A 21,987-nucleotide genomic window follows, 5' to 3' on the forward strand; every position below is an offset into this window, starting at 1 on the left:
TGTCAATGCTCGTGCGATGAGAAAAACAAGTTTCTGCTGGAGGGACACGGAAGGACAAACTAGCTGAAGTTTCACAGTTCCTTCTACGTACATTTAAAGATGCTCTAAACGCTCACTTTCCAATACACGATGTGGACCTCCGGAGGTGGGCGTTGCAGGCTAGTAACCGATTAGGTCTACCTTCATTTCCAACATCGCATACCTGGCTGTGGCACTTTAAAAGAAGACACAGCATTGTGTCGCGTAAAGCGACAAACTTTATATATACTGCACATGCAGTAGACGACGAGGATTCCGCGAATATTGTAAATGACTTTGTGAACAATGTGGAACAACTAATTATTTAATACGGCCCAAATAACGTTTATAATTCGGACCAAAGTGGATTCCAACTAGAAATGCATGCCGGTCGTACCTTGGCACGGTAGAGCATGAAAAAAGTCGAAACACTTGTTCAAGCTGTGAGTGCGACAACACATAGCTATAAAATCCAGCCAGTAATATCTGCGAATGGGATCTTGCTATCACCATTATTTGTTGTGTTGAAGGAGCCAAAAGGTGAGTTCGGTCCAAGGGTGCAGGACACTATGTTTTGCCCAGGTAACATTTACCTAGCTGCCTCGAAGTCCGGTAAACCTACAAAAGAGCATGTTCGAACGTGGTTCACTGCAGTGTATTTTCCAACAACGCAACAAAATACTGTTCTCCTATTAGATGAATGGCGTGGTCATTGTGAAAACACATTACGCGAAATAGAACCTAGTGAAAAGCACACAACGTTGCACAGAATACCACAGGGCTTAACCTGGAAACTACAACCACTGGATGTAAATTTTTTTCGGCTGTGGAAGACCTTTGTGCGACGCTTTTCTGACGCAGTGATCTTGGGATGGTCCAACATAAACTTGCATATAAGGGACAATATAATAAAATTGCAATCATTGACACATAATCAATTCTCCTCGCCACGATATCGAGACGTGCTTAAATACTCTTGGCATGTGATCGGTTACACAACAGAACGACCAGCAAAGTTTCAGACACCTGCAGAGTACTCTTACGACACGAATAGCGTACCCACGTGTGATATTTGTGGACAAGTTGGTGTGATTCGTTGTGAATGGTGTAAGCAATCACTGTGTTTGCAACATTTTTTTGTGGACTATCATTACTGTGAAACCTTTATTCAGTGAACACACTACCTGTCAGTACTACTAGACGTACACTTCTATATATGGACAACATGCAATGTGTTTGCAACACGCGTTACTATACATACCAAATGTACAGACTGTGGGGAACGATTGTGTGGTCCAGACAGAGATAAATTATGATCTACACTTCATGCTTCATAATTTGTTTACCTTCAACACACCCACCTTCTCTCAACGACAAAGCTCACCTCATAGCAACTACTCGTGACTAGTAGATTACATGCCAAAATCCACACTTTACGTGTAACAGAGAATATCTGCCTTGAAAGAGTATGGTTTTCGGTAGATATATTCACAAAACATACATTATATATGTATAGATATAGGTAAAGTGGGGAAACAGGTCGTCTTAGTAGTCGCTAGAAGTTGAACTCGACTGTCATAGTGGGCCATACAACAGCTGCAGTTAACGTAGATTCACGAATGCCAAAATCTTATGGCCAGTACATTTCTCATAGAGTTCAATAATTACAACATGCTGTGTATTATGCATTCTTTGTCCTTTTCCAGCCCAAATGTCTACATGTACTTCTTTCGCTTACTTTCTCCAATCATCTCGTTTCTGATGCTGACTGCCAAATTATTTCGCGGCCCGTTTCGGCTACCAAACAGTTTTTCTGTACACAATAACCACTCGTATTCGCTTATGTTTTTGTGTTATGTGTGCATTGGCCCTAACTAGAGTTTGGATGCAATTCTGCATGTGCTTGAGGTACTTTTGCATTACACTTAATATCCCTTTTTAGATTTCGTGTTTATACGTTTGGAGGGGTCTGTGCCCCACCCGACTGATTTTTCCCGGAAAACACGAAACACGAATTCCCTTATTTTATATCTAGTGTATGTGTGTACAATTTCATTTGCTTCGTTCCACTTGTTCTTGCTCTTCGGGGACCCACTTTCAAAATTTTGGGTGGGGGCTTTTGCCCCCTCAAACCGTTTTTCCGCAGAATATAAAAAACACGTATTAGTTTATTTCCTGTGTAGTATATCCCTGCCAAATTTCATCAAAACCGCCTTGGATCACTAAGATGATGTTCCTTGTTAGTTCTTTAGTCAACAGAAGTATCTCATACTAACACATCTTAACAGTAAGTACGCTTTGACTAATATAACACACACACACACACATATATATATATATATATATATGTGTGTGTGTGTGTGTGTGTGTGTGTTGTAGTAAAGCAAATTTTTAAAAAACGAAATTATTATAAATATTTAATTTTTTGTAAAAATGCGAGTAAAGAGCTTAAGACTGGCTCGAGTAGAAAATATTGACGCTCTGAATTAAATAAATTCAGTTTGCGTTGTTTCCAGGATCTTGTCCTCTTTATTGAAATAAGCCCAAAGCTTATTTTATTTTATCAGGCATACACCTGGAACTCCCAAACAACGAAATACGAAAGTCATGTGGATTGCATTCTGCAGTTTTATATAAAGGGATTACCAACGTTTACTTGACATAACTTCAAGTCTATAAATCAGATTTCAGACTTCTTAAGTCTATAGTTCTATGCTCATTCTATAGTTCTAGACTTTCCATTCGCCTTAAAAGTTACATAAGCTACAGAGGAGGCTGAGTATTCGAGGTACATACATCTCCACAAGGATCATAATGCAAGTGCCTTTTCATATTACCTTATCTGATAGTTTCAGGTTCCTTGCTTCGTAATTCGAGCACAGCCTTTATTATCATTATTACAACGAGTAATGAAATTAAAACCTCTTTATCACTCAATTATCCGTTTCCTATTCTCTTCAATCCATGTCTGTCTCTATCTCTCGCAACATTCTGTGAGAAATCAAATTAAGATTTAGATAGACGGAGAATTTGTAGTCAAGGTTTCGATTCTCAATTTATGCCCCAATATTAAGTATTCCTTACAAAATGACAATATACATATATATATATATATACATTCATTATTTATGTATTCACTATTTAATTACATGCAATGTTCCATACACAATATGCTTTCTTCGCAGTATCTCACCTACATATCCGCACATATAGTCCGATAAAAAGAACTTTAAAATAGAAAAAATGTTCAACTTAAAGTCTCTTATGCCTCAGTGCATCTACGAACATCACGAACGTACACACACACATACACATAAAAGCCTGAATGACTGTCTAGATTCTTTAAGAAGAAGAACAACAAAATTAGCCCTCCTCGCTGTTACATTATTATATTTTCGTTCTTTGATATGTATCAGTAAGATACTACGGTAATAAAATGTGAGCTCTTTTCAACTAATTGAGTACAATCCTACTACTAAACTTAGGTAATTAGGTTTCAGTGATTTTTGCACCATTTATTTCTGTTATAGTCTTTCTTCCTATGAAAACAAATAATTACTTTCAATGCAACAAAAATATGTAGTTAGTTAGTAATTGTATTCAGCCCCACATCTATTCCTTTCTTTTACTTTTTTTTCTAAATTCCTGTTTCTACACATCTGAAAATCATTTTTATCGTTAGTGAAGTGTCTTGTATGCATTTCGGTTTCCTGAAACTTGGCTATTGGTGGGCATATGTTTAGAGGGACAAATTACTCTTTCAAAAGAAATGGGATTTAGCATTCAGGAAGTTATTGGCTTTAATAGGAACTTAATAACGCCATATACAGAACTCTTTTTCAATAAGTAGATAGTAATTTTTAAAAATTTTAACAGAAATCGAAAATATTTTCCAGACAATTTCCTATGTTAATTAAAATAACGATATATATTGAGAAAATGTTTCTCGATTCTGGAGGTTTTTGCAATATTTAGACGCTTGTGTTGAATAATAGGGCACCAGAATCCAATTAAATTTCATGGAGAATATTCTAATAAAGTAAACTAATTATATTTTTTCATACCATCACCGATTCTAGTCATCAACATCAACCAGATTTTTTTTTCAAAATTCAATTTTAATATTTATTTTAATTTAATCAGAAAAATTGATTATAAATCTTTTGATGATTTTTCTTATATATAGCAGCATTTCCTAACAAATAATTTTGGTTTTATCATTCTTTAGAAATTCATTTACCTGTGGAATTTTTAGTTTATTCCTTCCATACATAGTACATATCTATTGTCACACCTGTCAATTGTATTAATGATACCGTAAGGTATATCAATACATGCCTAGCAAGTAATTAATACTAATTATATTGAAAACGTGAAGAATATGTTATAATCTACCGGTGACACTGTTGATATGATATTGAACACTATTAGAGTAAATGTATTAACACCGCAAGAAATGTTATTTTTTTAAATGGCACTATTTCAGGTTTTTAGAGTTTTCACATCAACATGGTAAACATACATCGGCAATATAATATCAAATAATATACATCAGAGTATCTTAACCTGGAACATAGCGATGATCATGTAGCGCATTTTGTGCAAGAGGAAACAAACTCCCAAAGAAATAAAGAAATGCCATTTTCAAAGAAATATATATAAAATTGTCTAGATGGAAATCCCATCGAATTACTTCGAATAGCCATGAAGATTATAAATAGTCATGAAGATTATAAATATGCCGCTTCTAACAGTTCAGTATCTCAAACAGTTCTTGATATACGACAAATACCAATAAGGATTACTATATTGCTTGTGATGGAGTGTCCGAGCTCCTCAGAGCAATTGTCGCATTTGTCTGCACCAATGAATTTCAAGTAAATATACTTGTATGAAATCAAATTTTTGTAAAGCTTTTATAATCACAACTTCTATCCACTGTCACTTATGTAATTGTACGTGATACATATATAAGAATATTTATGAAGGGTTTTGTTTTAAGAAATCCATTTTTTTTTGCTTCTACTTCACTTTGTATCTTTTCTTAGAAATACTTGTTTGTATGATGACAGTATTAAAGCAGGTGCATCGGGCGCGTATAGTTCGTGCATTACAGTTTTGTTATTACTGTTATTGAGGGTTCAGATTTTTAATATTAAATTATAGGATTCCGTTTAAAATACTGGTATGATATTCGTAATATACTAGCATATTGCCATTTGTGAAAAATAATATAGCTTTATGTAGAATTGAAAAAAAATGTAAGATTGTGGTATAGTAGATTTCTTTGTTGAAATTTCCATGGTACAAAGCTGCAATGTTTCGAAATGTTAGTTTAACATTTTTTATGATGAAACGCATGAAAAAGATAACAATTATTCATATTTTCAGCCATAATGTTTTGTAACATAGTCACGGTAGACTAAGAGAAAAATATATGAGTGCAGATATTATGTGACAGTCATTTCTCATAGGGAAAAGAACATGACGTGAAAAACAACATAAAGAAAACATAGGGATCGTTATGGAGAAATGACGTGAAATGTTAAAGGCCATTAAAAGAGAATAGTTCGGGGCATATCTGAAGGTATATGACTACTTCGGACACTAATGAATACTGCACATTTTGTTTACCAATCTGTTCATATCAGAGTTTACGAGTTCCACGGGCATGTTCTCCTATTTTTCTCTTCGTGCAGCCTTTAGGTTCTGAAGGGTCCAATATGGTGGATTCGTCTATGCAGCTCGTCGTCCAAGGGCATCCAGGGCATGCCTATTAAATTAAAATCAGGACAACAGTGTGATCAGTTCATGCGGTAGATATTTTTACCCTCCAAGGCATCTTGAACTTGAACGATTGTATGTAGAGTTGCTTTCTTACCATAAACACGAACAATAGGTCCATTGTACGTCGAAATGCAAATTCTGTCAAAGACTCATTAGAATACCGCTGCCCGGTTCTGGATTCACCTACAAAAATGTACAGACTTGCTTGTGCATTTTTCATGATGCCCACTCATACCATAACACCAGTGCCGGCATAAGTTACCTATTTACGGATGTTAGTTGAATTGTAAAGTGTTCGTTGTTCTTGCGACACCAATTATGGACAGATTCCCTTATATGAGAACATCTCCTTAGAGTCTAATGAGGTGATTCATCTGAAAACATAACATTGACCAAGTTTCGCTCCACCCGACAAAAATGAATCATACATCACTATGATCTGACATAGCTGTAGTTAAAGGATATTAAATTATTTATTTTAACAGGTTTACACACATTCAACAGGACACTATTGAGTTGTTATGAAATATTTCAGAGGGACAAGGAACATATTATTCCATATAGACTCACTAGCAATTTCCGCAATAGTGGCACATATTTATTTTTCCAGTTTTCCAAGTAGCGATCGCGTCGAGCTTTTGTACTTCTTCCACGGTCTCAACCATGCACGTGTACAGCTATTCTTCTGGTCACAGCAACTAACCTCTGTCAGCAAATAACGCATTGTGCAACTCTCATCGCACGTGGAAACTCTGTATCACTTTGACCTGTCCGAAGATGAACAACAGCTCTTTCACGACCATAACCATTTAGATTAACAATTTGGACCATCTTCTAAAAGACCAATTGTCTTTCACTACAGTATTGTACTTGTACTCTTGTACTCATGCTTAGCTGTACCTTTTGGGTACAAATTTCAGACTCAGTTTGGTATATGTTAGTGAGCAGAAAAAACTCATATACCGGTTTCCTCTTGGATAAAACGACCCACCAATGCCCTCTACTGATAAATTTATTTATATATAGGATGTTAATGATTATCCTATATATAATAGATGATTATTAATAATTGTTATATTATGTATATTATTATACATAAGATTATTTATGATTATATATATAATGTTAATGAAAAGGATTCACAACGCTTTGGAAGTGATTCTTAATACCAAGATAACAGAAGAAGTGTAGGTCATCCTGGCTGTAGAAATATTTTTTTCCAGATCTACGACTATCCGAAAATTTGCCAAAAAGTATATTAACTCCTATAACACGATACTAAAATGTAGTTTTGAAATGGGTTAAAAGGTAAAACCAATTATTTCTTATCGTACATTCCATTAAATTGGGTGTAACGGAGGGAAGGTATATGGGCAAAGCAGAAGAAACTGGACAATTCTTTCTTATGTTTTATCGGAATTTGAAAGAGGAAGATCAACAAAAATCAAGTAGCAAGTAGCAAAATTTGAAAGAAAGACAGATACATTTATATGATTAATCTACCTTGTCCCATTACAGAATAAACTCTCGGAAGAAGGACTAAAATAAAACGAAATTTTTATTAAGAAAAAAATCCTTTCAAATATCTTGAAAATATTTTTCCAGATGACGAAAATAAGTTTCTAATTATTATGAAAAACACGGTATGTTGTCGAGGTAGATAGTGGCATACAATCTGTTTTCATTTCAAAGAATGTGTTCTGGAAAGTGGCTGGTGAGTACTTCAACCCCGAAAAAAAGAACCTTTAAACAGTACTGTCGTCCAAGACAAATAAATCTTGTGTACTTGAAGAGGTATTCCATAGTAGCTGGAAGCACAAATAAAACAAGAAAAATAGGTAGCTCCTGAAAACTTGGCTAATATCTCAAAAATGGGCTCAGTTTCTATTTTTGGTATATTACCTTTGCGTTAAGTCCACCGAGATTCAAGAGTGGCCGGACACCAACAGACGATTTCCGGACACAATGCACTAAATTGCAATATGGAGTGTTCTTTCCATATCATAATCCGCTGTATCATGATTGATCCATTGATTTAGTTCTTTTTCGAATTCAGATCTCATTAAATATGGTACGCTATAAAGTTCGCCTACTACTGGTTCTTCGTCACTTAACTGTATTCGATGCGGAAGAGTTCCTGTTTTCCTTGCGGATCGTGTGAATTAATGTTGACATCACTTCAATAAGTTGAATAAACATGATATCGCCTCTAAACCTAAATCAGCTCTGACATTTACCTCCCCTTAATTTCTTCAAGAGTAATATTAGAATTTGGTTTATAACTGGTTTTGAAGTCTTCAGTTGTTTTCATAATCTCCAATAGGCTTTCAACATCGATTTAACTCACTGATAGGGATATAATTTACAAAATTAGATTTAGAAATATCTATTTGTATCCTCGAGTAATCATTATCAGTTAACGTAATTTTCTGTTTATAGTTATCAGTAATAGAACGAAATTTCTTTAAAAATGAACTTAACAGAAATAACTATGGTTTTAATTTTTCACGACAAAAAGTGTAGTCTCGAAATGCTATATTTGAACTTTAAGTTTAGTACTGGAAATCCTCTCAATTGGGCACTTTCTGATCCAAACTGATAAACGAATAAGGACAAATTTTGCAGTTGAGAATTTATGTGATATTTGTGTCCAAATTTCATCACTCAAAGAAGTTTCCTTCCATCTCAGAATCAATAATACTAGTAATCTTAGAATCAACATATGTCCCCTTCAATGGAGATGAAGGATAACAATAGGATTCCAAAGGAAAATCGGAGTTCTCAATATCTTCTGTTAAACCCTTATCTGATATTGCACACTTTCTATGAATATCGGAGACACCTGTTCTTCTGATTCCTTCACGATATCATCACGGATTATTATATCAGGGGATATGTTTGCATCGCAGCATACTACCTCTGTCTCCGTAGGCTGCTGTGTTCGTTCTCATAATGCTGATTCTTAATCATATTTGGCGCTTCGGTAACTGATGATAGTACATTATTTTTCTCCAATGCATAATCATTAGCTCTTTATCGTTAGAGTCTCCATTTTGATTTCTATGCGTTCGGAAAAATCTTCTTCTATCCCACAATCATTGTGTAGGGTGGTACGGATTCGTATACCATCCTCCATCAGTCCTTATTTCGTTTCGATAATTTTGTTTATAATTAACATAGTTATTACTTAGCTAATTGGCATAGGTATTATTCACTTATTATTGGATGGTGATCCTGATGCTCCATACATAGTACGTCAACAAAGGATGTCAGCTTCGTTCCTATTTCATATATTGAAATCTCCGTTTTTTATTTCGTTCTAATCTTGAAGACAGATATTGAGGTTTGTAGCTTTCTACGGAATCCTAATATGTACTAAACTTTCTCAACACACTTCTTAACCATGCTCCTGCTTCTTTAGTTAAAATCGTTTGTGCAATGACTAACTTTTCACTTTCACGCAATGTAAATATATCCAATGTTCGGTAAGTAAAGCCAGGAATTAATGGCAAAATGCCATTTTTGCCATTATTGCAATTTTCATGATAAATTAGGAAAGGTGTAATTACACAATTTAGAAACAATTTGTTGCTATTGTCACAGGTTTTCTCTTCCACTACGTAAGTATGTATTCATTTCTTGGAATTTTGAAGCAGTGTTCGCTACTTGGAATGACAAACGAAGATGCTTACTTTCAAGAAGTAGCCAGGAGGGCAGTTATTGTGAATCTTAGGTGTGCAAGATACAGAACGGGTATTTATATGCGTTTCAGTATTTCAAGATGCCGAAAGTTGGTCTTTGTAGGGAATATCAGTTAGAAAAAATTGTGAGTGAGTTGGGGTTTACTCTGTTTTCAACAGGCAGTTCTGTACTGTATTGTAAGTTATGTGAAACTGTGGTTTACGCTTAAAAGCGTTATTTTGTAACACACCATTTAAGCACTGCAAAACACAATTCTGCATGCACACGAAAATTAGCTGGTGACAAGATTCAAAATCTTCTTGGAACAGTCACGAATCCCACTTTCCGAATTAATGATCTATGTGATGCTCTAACTAACGCAGACATTTCTTTATTTAGGTTGGAAAATATTTTTAAGAAACTTTCTCGAGAAATACATAAAAAACGTTCCAAGTGATCATCTTTGAGAAAGACTTACGTTAATAGCGTGTCTAGCAGAACTATTGACGATATCCGTAAAAGTGTTGCTGACAAATATATATATATATATATATATATATATATATATATATATATATATATATATATATATATATATATATATATATATATATATATATATATATATATATATTTCAATTGATGAAACTTGCGATATTCTAGGATCTTCCATTGTCAACATTGTAATTGGAATTTTGGGAAGGGAAGAAGGCACACAAATATTTTGATTGCATGAGAAGTTCTGGAAATTATAATTTCAGGGCAATTGCACAGGTTTTTACAAAATCGTGTAGTATTCTGTGACCAGAATGTGTAAGATACGATAAGGTCCTCCTTTCCGTCATAGAAGGATCTGAATACAGGAAAAGTGCAGCAAAGACACTTAAGGTTCCATTCGCATGTATGCTACATGTGCACACGCGCTACATAGAATTGCAGAGGAAGTTCGTTCTCGTTTATCTGACGACTTTCTTCTGTCAAATTAAAAAAAAAGTATTTACGAAAGCTCCCTTGTGAACAAGTGCGTTTAGCGAATTAGCTCCTGAACTTCCGCTTCTACCACTGCCTGTCTTAACGAGGTGGTCTACCAACTTTATGCTACAACTTTGAACCCATGAAAAGAGTCATGGATACTTTTCATGAGAAAGATGCGTCTTCAATTGAATCACTGATTGGAAAAAGGGAATAAGTGCATCAGACCTAAGTTTTCAATAACGCTAAAAAACCTTCTAGAGGCGTTGTTTGTATTTGTTGCAAAAAGTGTATAATTGATTACTTGTAGCAAAACAACTAACAAACACTAAGACAACAAGAAGAATCTTGTATTGCAGCCCTGGAATTGGTTAGAAAAGCTTAAAAATGGAAAAAATATTCCCTTTTTCCAATCAATTAAAGTTGGGTGCAATTGTATTTGTGTGTAGGGTATGTAATGTGCAGTTTTATAGAAAGCTATGAAAATGTACATGTTGAATGCAATGTTGTATGTTAATCTTGGATATATGTATTCGAAATATCACGCATATTAGCCTTCTAACACTTTTATTGTCACCGTTCGTTTTTCAGTACAGCACATGTTATTCGTACAGCAAGAAAAGTAATACAATAGACAACTGAACAAAATACGTAGCAAAATAACTTGTCACAGTAGAATGGGTTTACATAGGGTCCTATCCGTCTGCATCTTCGTCTTCTACAGTTTCTTGATCAGTGGTTTTCCATGAACAAATCATCCTATAAAACTGTTTGTATTGGTCAGGTATGTATTTGATGATTTGTGAAGAATCGCTGATCTTTTTCTGATTGATCGAGACTTGCCAATCGTATGCCTTTGACGTTGGCAGTGCAACGTTTGTGACATTACTTTTGAGTAATCGAAAAATATCAGTTCTTAGTCCATTGATAAACTTATGAGCTTGGACATAACCTGGAGATTCTGCTTTGTAAACAGTGTCTCTATTTACTTACTTGGAATTTCACTGTTTTGTCCACAATGCTACCTGAAGATTTCTAAAGCGGTTACCACCAATGTTTAAAATCTAAAATTTCTTCATTGACAACTTCGTAAACCTGAAATGGAGGATCAGTATTTGTTGCATTCGTAATCATGCGGTTATACTGTGCTGGTAAATAAATGCGATTGTGTTGTTTGAGTTCTGGTTTGATTACAGCAAAATTTCGGTCACATGGTAAAAACTGTGTCCTCTGACAGGCAAATATTGGTGTATAGTGGGAACCGTTATGATGCGGTCAGGCTGAAAAGCATTCATGTCATTGAATGATTGCAGTTTTGACCACCACTTGTATCACTGAAAACATGTAAATCTGTAACTGATTGGAGCAAAAAGTTCTCCATAGATTGTGCAATGCAAAAAGAAGGCGAAGTATCGTAACGAAAGCAGAGGGCTCTGGTGTTTGTCTACTTACACACAGTCTCACAGTTGTGGTCGTGTCCTGTAGTGACTGTAAGAAGGAAATAAGAAACGTAGTTATTCCCTTTTTCTAATCAGCAAGAGATTTTGCCTTCTACATTGGTCACATAGAGTTGCCCAAACATTCCAATTTTCTACTCAACGATGCAACTATCTTAAAGGAACACATCTGCTATCTCAGGTTAAAATCGCAAAAAAAATGTACTTATTCCCTTTTTCCAATCAGTGGTTCAATTATGGTTGCTCAAAGTTTGCTTAAGAAGAATTCCTAGAAAGAGGAATTAGTCTTCATTAGAACACAATGTGCAAAGTTACCAGATGCTATTGCCAAGCTTGACAGAAAAGAACATACTGTTGCTAGTTCTCTGAAAATCTTCGATGATACCCTAACGGACTAAGTGTTGTACCTGGTGACAAGGGCAAGTACATTCGGCGTAAGCGTGATCGTGTTGTAAATGCTAATCCAGATTTGGGAAAATTGAAGGACGTGGCTAGTGTTATGGAAGATGGTGATAATACAACCGTTGACAGTGGCATGGATCCTTCCCAAACTATAAATACATGTTTTAAAAATGGTTCAGTGACATCTGTAGATATGGAAAGATCATTTTCACATCTAAAGGAAAGCATCATTTTCAGATCTTTCTCACAGGAGACAAGCTTTTCCTATGAAAATCTTAAAAAGATGATAACAATTAAAGAAAGCAAAAATATGAAAAACCTTTTGTAATTGAAAATGAACTGCAAGTGTAGTGTAAGATGACTTCACTTTAGCATTTCTTCTGTTTTGAATGTTTGTGTTAATGTAACCGCGTGTGAATAAAATGTGATAGTGTTTATAAGTTTTTGTTTCATTGATACTATTGAAGAATGGCGGATGTTTTGTTAGGTGTTGTCCTTTCAGGGGTTGCGCAAAATTCCAGAATTTTAAGTGGTAAGTACAAAGTCCAAATGAAAAAATATATTCGATTAGTAAACGAATTTTAGCCTATTATAGTTTTTACATATCTTAATATCTTTTTTTCCTCGAAAGTTTGTGGTTTCTTGTTTACTTTATTTTACCAGTGTACCTGATATTTTTGAGTGCTTATTTTCCAATTTTGTCAGCCATTTTCGGGCTTTTATTTCGCTATTAATTCCGGGCTTGACTGATAAGTATTCTAAAGAGGTTTTTGCTGATTCGTTGAGCTGACCGTCGAATTTCAGAAAATTACTGAAGTCATACAACATTATACGAGCTATTGCTGCCAAAGTTTCTGGTGGAGTCGTACTACGTTATTGATCCCTATCATTGGATTGCTAGTCACCTCATTCTCTATCATGGAAAATACAGCAATGATTGAGTGGCAATATAACCAATCCTCAATCTACTTGTCAATGAGGAATCATTGCTGTAATTATTATGTTGGTTATTGGTTACGGTTGTGACAGTTTTTACTATATACCGTCATGGAACTCATCAGAATCTGCATCACAGGAAAATTATTGTAACATACTTCCTCTACATTTGTGTTGGACTGTTCGGTAGACGGCGTGTGATTCTTCAATTCTAGTTTGATTTTATTGATATAAGTTTTTGTCGTCCTCTAAACTTTCAATTCTCCGAGTATTGTTTTCAATTTTCTGACAATTTCCTTCCAATGTGGTTTTAACCTTGGCTACGTTCAGATAGGAATCATCATGTTCTGTGACAAACGAATGAAAATAATTTTCCACTTCATTCAAACTTTTCTCCGTTTCTTTTTTTTCTTTATACCTAGAATCTCTTCAGGTATTCAATAGCAACATTCAGTTCATCTTGTATTTCATTCGTTAATTATTTTTCAAATGTTGCAACATTTCCAGCCAACGTCGTTTCATTATTAGCAACTGCTACTCTCAGCTCAAATAATTGTTGCATACAGAGCTTAAACATTCCTTGGCTATTTACTTCTGATGATGGCGCATTCCGTTGTTCCTTGGCTTCTTGCATACCCATTGACTCCATCAAAGTATAACTAACTTTTACGTTCTTTGTATCCGCTGTTTGCTCAAGCTTTCCTACTCCCTTTTTAACTTAGCTCTTCTTCCTTCCGTATAGTTTCTTCTTTTCTGCATCTTCTTTCTTATGTTGCACTTCTCTTTTCCGTCTAGTTTCTTTGTCTTTCCCCACATCTGTCTTGTCCTGTTCTTTGATTTCTTCCTCATTCTGTTTGTATTTCTCTGTTTGTCTTTATCTTCTTCTTTAACAATTTCTTCAAATTCGTTCTCGCTCTCAGCTTTGTTATGATTTCCCCTTTCTTTTGATTGGCTTTCTTTACAGATGCAATTCGTGATTTTCACACTTCCTTTTTCCCTTTGATCCTCTATAATTCCACACGTCGGTGGTGGAACATCTTAGTATTGAACACATGTAATTATGTTATTCAGTACATTTTTTTTCCTTTCTTCGTTGTCGAACGTAATTCTCCACAACATTTAAAAAGTATTTTCCAACTTCAATGTTGTTTATCTTACAATTTTCTGTTATAACTAGCCAATGCTTTAATTCCGTAGTTTTGAGTTTTTGCAGCTAAATCGTGGAAGTGTTTGTTTGAGTTATATAATGTATTATGTCAATCTGTATTTTATATAATAAAGCTGAGAGAGCTCCTTTCCCAACTCTCTGTCCATCTCTGATGTCATGAGTACCTGTTGAGACGAAAACATCACAACTACACGTGCCTGTAGTCAGCTGGAATACTAGCATATCTGTGTTTTTAAATACTCTCTCCAACCCGGAAACGGGGAGTAACTAGGAGTATCGGTTTTCGAAGTTTGTCTCCAGAGTCTGTCAAGAGCCGGTCTTCGGAGTCATTTTTGGACTCAGTCTGGGAGTGCACAGCAGTACTCGGGGACTCAAAAGACTGTCAACGTAGTCGGTCCGGGGAGTGCACAGCAGTAAACCGAGAGCATCGAGAGTAAATTAGAAAACGAACCGAATAATCTGTAATTCGGTTATCGGCATACAGAACGTCAGGCGAGCAACAGGAGGATAGCAGGAAGATGGAGCCCAGCAGAGAAGATGGAGCTACAGGTACTGTGACGTCAGATTCCATCCCTTCTTTTCCTCACCTCTCGCCTACACATACTCTCTCTCTCTTGAAATAAGCTGAAATCATTATTTTTATTTCCCTGAAAATCAGACGGGTTCCCTGAAAATCCCAGGAACCTCACATTTGACGCCACAGCTTCCTTTGAAAATACTTTTCTAATTAAGCACCCATAAAATGGTGGATATGCCGAATTCATTCTGTTTCTACCCCCGTACATTGGTGGAGATGCTGATTTCTTTCTGTTTCTACACCCGTAATATGGTGGAGATGTTGTTCTTTTATCAGTAGTTGTTTCTCTATTCCCCCTCCGTAAAATAGCACAGATACTGGTTTCTTCTTTACAACCTTTGAATTAAGTTTTTTTATATCATTTTCACCACCGCTATCCCTCTGCCAATCTCTCTGTATTACTACTCTGTGCTACTCAAAAGCTATTAGCTTCATTTCTTTCTTATTCGCAAGAGTTGTTTTCATTTCCCTTCAATTCTCTGGATAGTGGTGGAGAAGTCCCAAATACCTCTTGTGCTTTAAGACATCCTGTTATCTCTCTTCCTCTCTCTATTCTTTTGCATGTGTAATTTAGACTTAAGTAGTGATATATGTACACTGTGTATTTCGTTAAACTAGTGCAGATTTTAGTTCATTTTTTGTTTATATGTTGCGACGTCTTGTTGACGAATTTTTAGTACCGGGTGATGAATTCTTAAGTCTTAGTGACACGATTTATTTCTATCCCGCGGCTTGTTCGTCCTCTGTATCGGCTAAGTACCAGAAGCTGTTTAGAACAGGTTCGGAAAAAAGTTAGAATTTTCTGAGGTCTTATCCGATATAACACCAGATTTTTAAAAGTTACCGTTGAGAAGCCCATTTTAGACATGGCATCAGGAGGTGATAAACAACCGTTGACTATTTTTAACAGCATAGTAAGACCAGAACCTTTCCACGCTAGGTTAGTGGAAGACGTGGAACGTTTTGTACGAAAATATGAATCTATTGCTAACATTAATGGTTGGGACGAAATGAGACGGAAGCTAGTACTTGGAAATCTGCTTAGGAGTTCAGCTGAATCTTGGTTTGCATCTATGGAAAGAAAGCGGATTTTCCTCAGATGTCTTATGAGCAATTTAAACAGTCATTGATAACTTCGTTTAAGGATAATTGGGTTCCTCAGTTGACAGAGGCTCAAATACGTGGACGGGAACAGGGCGATGATGAGTCAGTTATTGATTATGTGTATGCAAAAGAGAATCACGTTCTGAGAGCAGATTCTAACGCGCTTGAGAGAAAGCAGATACAACTGATCGTAGAAGGGGTATTGCCCGACTTTTAAAGGTCGCAATTCGCAAAGAATATAATACGGTAGCTACGTTATTGAGTGATTTAATGGTGGAAGAAAAGAGTCGGCCATTACTCAAGAGAAAGAGTGGCAAACATTCTTTTAAAACAATTCTGCGTTCTTGGGTTCGTCTTGCTTCCGCCAAGCAAAGTTGATAGAAAGTTATGTAGAAGTGCGGAGTCAGCAGTTCAAAGTTCGCTTTACAGGCAAGAGAATTTTGTGCAGTCAGATACATCACAGAAGAGCAGACTAAGGCAAATAAGTGAATGATTTGCAAAGCAATTAGCAAAACTGACTACAGATATCCGCGTTAACCTCAAGTAATGAACATCATGGTAGCGATCAAGCACAAAATAGGAAAAATCAACAAAGGAATGTAGGTCAGGGTAATAACGAAAGAAGTGATAATCGTCAAAACCGTAGAAACAATAACAACAGTAATAAAAACAATTCAGATTCTTCCACGCAATTCCCTTCACAGACCCAGGGTTCGGCTCCTGGTAAGGGTCCTATTGTTTATTATAAATGCAACATGCCTAACCATATTGCATGGCGTCCTTAAACTAAAAAGCAGAATAGATCACAAAGACGAATCTGCTCGAAGGTGCTTTATAGTCCCCTTTGAATCTTTTAAAGATTTACCCCATGTTTCGACTCTTTTATATGGTCAGCAATTTAAGATCATGATAAATTTTGGTAGCCAAATAAGTTTTCTTGGGGAGTATCTAGTCCCGATGAACGCAAGACGTTTTCGTCTTAACACCATATTAAATGGAGTTACGGGAGAAAAGAATCAAGTATGAGTAATTACTTTGTTGAAATTTTCCTTGGGAACAGATGTTTTACTCACGTTTTTAGGATAATCCCGAAATTTGATTATGGTCCTTTGGTTGGTGCGGATTTCTTAGAAAAACATAGAGCTATCATAAATTATGATAAGCAGAATTTGACTTTGTATCATTTTGGACGTCCTCCGTCCAAGAAGTTACCACCTAGAAACTTAGAAATCAATTTATCTAAAGTATTAACATCGAGAATCGCTCAGGAATCTAGAGCTATTTTTAGAGTTCTAGAGAATACCGTTTTACCACCTTGTTCGCACACTTTAGTGAAGTTACGTTCCTGTTGGGACATTACGGGGAAAAAGCCGTTAGTTACTATCTCAGTGTATAGAGGAAATGTTGGGATTTTTCCCAAGGGTAATAGTAGATTGTGAGTCGCCAATGGTGTTTCTGACGAATCCCACCGTCAACACCGTGAAGTTGCGCAAGGAACGAACATAGGCGATGCAAAGGAGTTCGAGGAAGTACCCGATGAAGCAGAAAGAAGGACATTGTCAGCATCAGAAGAATTTCTGCCGTCTCCAGAGAAGTTGGAATAGTATAGAAAGATGTGTGACCCGAAAAGAATAGATGTCAACCCAGATTTGTCTCCAAAAGACCCGTAGCGTTTTTACGACCTAATTTATCAGTTTGGCGATGTCTGAAGTTGGTCGGAAGACAATATGGTGGGACTCGCCCGTGGTTTTGAGCACGAGATACGACTTTCCAACACCACGCGCGTCACCAAAATACCTTATTTGGTACCTTACAACCTACGTGAAGTCCTCACACAACAGTTGGATACCTTGCTAAAACAATGGGCGATTCGTGAGCAGACGTCTCCATGGAATCATCCATTTATTTTAGTGCACAAACGTAATGGACAGTTCCGATTTGAGCAGATTTCCGCCATCTCAATACCCAGTCTTTTCCCTCGAATTCTGCGATACCATCGATTGACGAATTGCTTGCTCGCATTGCTGAACGTCTTCTTTACCCATCTAGTGACATGAAGCAGGGATTTTTCAAATTTCAATCACAAAAGAGAGTTAGGAGTGTACAGGATTCACCGTACCAGGTGCTTCGACTTATGTTTACCAAGTTCTGCCTGTGGGTCATATATCCTCGGCAGCAGCCTTGAATAGACTTGTGAAATTGGCTCTCGCAGGCCTCCCGAATTCGAATGTAATGTACTACATCGATGACGTTTACGTAGTTGCCTCTATTGTGGGCGAGATGATACACTGGTGCACCATCCTCTTCCAAAAACTTCGAGAACGTAGGTTGAAATTGCCACCCGAAAAGACGAAAATAGCACATCAATCTATGGTGGTTTTAGTCCATAATCTTTTCAAATGTGGTTTACATATCTCTGACGAAATGCTGGACACGATGAAGAACTACCAACGTCCAAGGACAAAGAAGAACTTGAAAAGTTTTCCCGGCGTTTGTTCTTTTCTGAGGAGGTATATAAAATACTTCGCCCAAATATCGCACCCACTACAGAAATTGATGAGGCGTGACGAAGAATTTACTTTTGGTTCCGAACAGTAGCAATCCTTCGAGGCATTGAAGAAGGCGACTTTTGAAATTCCAACTTTGCAAGCATGAAAGAGAGCTACACATCCTTACAGATGCTTACAAGAAAGGGAAGGCTTATGTAGCCAAACAATCAGCTAGAGATGAGCCGGATGCTGAATTAGTGCCAATTGCGTATGCAAGCAGAGCGGTTGTTCCGTCGGAAGAGAATTTGTCCGTCTACCATTTTGAAGTTTTAGGCCTTCTCTACGCTCTACGTTCCTTTCGTTACTTTATCCTCGGACGTCATTTTCATCCTCACACTGATTCGAAGGCTATCACATTTCTTCGCCATAGTAAGAATTTGAAAGGGAAACTGGCTCGTTGGTGGTCAGAGATTGATTCCTTTGATTTTACGATTTCTTATGTTGCTGGTCCCGAGAATTTAGAAGCAGACGCCATCAGCCGTTTTGTGAAACACCGAAGAGATGAGGAGGACGAGGAAGCGAGTACCTCAGACAAAAGGATCTCATGATCGAGGACTTGGATAGCATTGACCTTAAGGAGGAGCAGAGAAATAACGAATTTCTGAGTGAAATCATTGAGCATTTGGAGGATTGACCCGAAAAAGACATGGAGTATGAGAGGAGAGCATCACATTTTGCCTTGCGTAACAACATCCTGTATAAAGTTAACAAGACACCCCTGGGAAAAGTTTTTTATTACCAGCGCCCACCAAGTTAAGGGATGTAGTATTTGAGAAGGCCCATTCAGAGAAATTAGGTGCCAATCACGCTGGTTTCAGTAAGACGTATAACATCATACTAAAATCTGTTTATTTTGTATACATGAAGAAATTCGTTTATGAAAAATGCAAACAATGCATTAGCTGTCAAGTATTAACAAAGCGTAGTGGCAGGCCTTACGAAGGTCTGCAGACGCTCCCTTGCATTCCACCCTTCTATAGAGTTTATATCGATTTAGGAGGGGTGTAACCCTGTAATAACATCTTACGACACAAGTTTCACATCCTTGTCGTGGATGAAGGGACACGATTCTGTGTCACTGGATCTTTACCAGATGCTTCGACGGCTTCCGTTAGTACTTCTCTAAACGAAAAAGTTATTATGAAACATGGATTATTAACAGAGATTGCATGTGACCGTGGAGCATCTTTCACTAGAGCTGTGTTTAAAGAGCTTTGTAACATCCTAGGAACACAGATACACTTTGCGGATGTTCAAGGGCATTACAGTGACGGAAAAGTCGTAGTCGTAATTCGACATATAGAACATCAATTGAAGTTAGCTTTTGACAAATACGATCAGTCGAATTGGATAGAATTATTTCCACAGAATACGTCTTCCTACAATGTAACTTGTAACCTGAGTATGGGTTTTAGTCCTTTCGAAGCCCTTCATGGATATTCCCCACAGCTATTACACTCTGCCATATTAGCCACGCAATGTCAGTTCTCAGAGAATCAAGACAGGATTCAGCAACTTCAGTACATAAGAGACAAGGCCCAGGAAAACTTGTACAATAGACATCTGACTTCTGTAAAGTCATACAATAAGAAGAGGGAGCAATAGACATTTAACAAGGGTTAACTTGTATGGATCTACGACGCGACAAAACGGAAAGGTGACTGTAATGCGTTCTCTGCAAAATATTTTGGATCAGGACAAACAGTATCCCGTAAGCATGACAATAATTATTATGTAAAATACCGAACTCCTCGAGTCAGATAAAGATTGATTCTATAGCCATCGACAGGTTAAAAAAGTATTATCCTCCTCGAAAAGGACTGCCTAAAAATCTGCGTAAATTAGAAATATCTGAGATTGGTGTAGTAGGAGAGGGCGTACCGGAAGAAAATATATAGGAAGTGGATAATTTCCTTCTTGATGGAATTCCAGGATCCAGACAATTAAACGCAGTTAGAATCGTTGTTTATAACGAAAGTTGTCTTGATGTCCAATCTACCATCTTGGGATCAGGTGGGTTCGAAAACAAGTTCAGTGGAAAGCTTGGAGAGACCAAAATTGGCAGTCAACCACGATATTAATAAGGAAGTTGTGCTTTATTACGGGTCAATCCCGAAGTTAGCTGCTGATTGTATAGTGAACTCGCCCAATTCCCTTCTAGTAACACGAGGAGGCGTGGGCAAAGGAATTCAAAGTCTTGCAGGAGAAGAAATGCAAGAGGAGTGTCGTAAAATTCCGATCTTCCCCAGGGTAACAAGTGCATTACACGGAGTTACAATCTACCCGTGGCTTTTATGATTCATGTAAGCGCACCTGATGATCGAAATTCCAAGAAGTTAAAAATGTTACGAAAAAACGTTGCAATTAGCCGTAGAGAACGATATAACATCTATTGCGTTCCCCAAGATCTCTACAGGAGTTTTTGTTTTTACTAAAGAAGATGCATGTCTCGTTGCTTTACAAAGAGTACATCTTTTCCTGGAAGAAAATCTTGACTGAATCGAAAGAATAGTTTTTTTTGCAGTATGACAAAGAGAATCAGAAAATCTTTGAACAATTAATGCGCTTCTATTTTCCTAAATAAAAATAGCTGAAAGAAAAGTGCATTAGTATGTTAATGGCCGATCTAGGTTAATTGACTGGAATGTGTCTTAACGCTAGCAATATATATAGAATGGGAGAAAGGATATAGTTATTCATCATCAGTGCTATGCAGTTTTCGTCTTTTCTCTCGTCACCATATCCACCGCCCATTATCAGTTTTTTTGGAACAACTTTATTTTGTAAATTAGAGATTCTCCACTTACCTAAGAAGAAATGAGAAAAACGTAATTAGTACATAATATTCAGAGAAAAGAGAAATCATAAATATTTTATGCAGTATCTAGAAGTAAGAAAAGGTTGCAAAAGTAATATTTTGATTGAGTTGTTTGTTTACATCAGAGGTGGTCAACAAACTTTTAAGCTGCATATTCCCTTTTACCATGCTACCTTCCGCAGAAACAAATGACATTGATTTTACCATCAGTTCAGATCTACATTTTAAGAACCTACCTAATGTGATTCTATATAACATTCTTTACCAATACCATTCAACCTAACTTTTTCTTTTCCCCATTGCCTACCAACTTCTCTATTTCAGTATCTCCATTGTGAAAATAACGACGACCCACTGACAACATCAGTTTGTCAGTCAGCAGTAAAATTAAAGGATCTTCACACACACATCAACGATTTCTTTCTGAAACCCCCAAATCCCAAATTGCATGACATGACGAGCAGATCATCCAATGCCCTTTTGCCTTTTGTTGGTGATTTCCTTTCTTACTGTTGCGG

At 36.7% G+C, this 21,987-nt stretch overlaps 1 protein-coding gene across 1 annotated transcript; it reads left to right on the top strand.

Moving 5' to 3' along the window:
• Nucleotides 1-431: 431 nt before the first annotated feature.
• On the top strand, nucleotides 432-1,193 carry LOC145689460 (uncharacterized). The gene has a single exon (XM_081763623.1). It carries the CDS (start codon nucleotides 432-434, stop codon nucleotides 1,191-1,193), a length of 762 nt encoding a protein of 253 aa, XP_081619749.1.
• Nucleotides 1,194-21,987: the final 20,794 nt, after the last annotated feature.

Source organism: Thermobia domestica, chromosome 7 (genome assembly GCF_964235325.1).
Source record: "Thermobia domestica chromosome 7, izTheDome1.hap1.1, whole genome shotgun sequence".
In the NCBI taxonomy this organism is placed as follows: domain Eukaryota; kingdom Metazoa; phylum Arthropoda; class Insecta; order Zygentoma; family Lepismatidae; genus Thermobia; species Thermobia domestica.

Excerpts from the sequence above, each read along its gene's own strand:
- LOC145689460 (XM_081763623.1), top strand. The coding sequence starts at position 432 with ATGAAAAAAGTCGAAACACTTGTTCAAGCTGTGAGTGCGACAACACAT.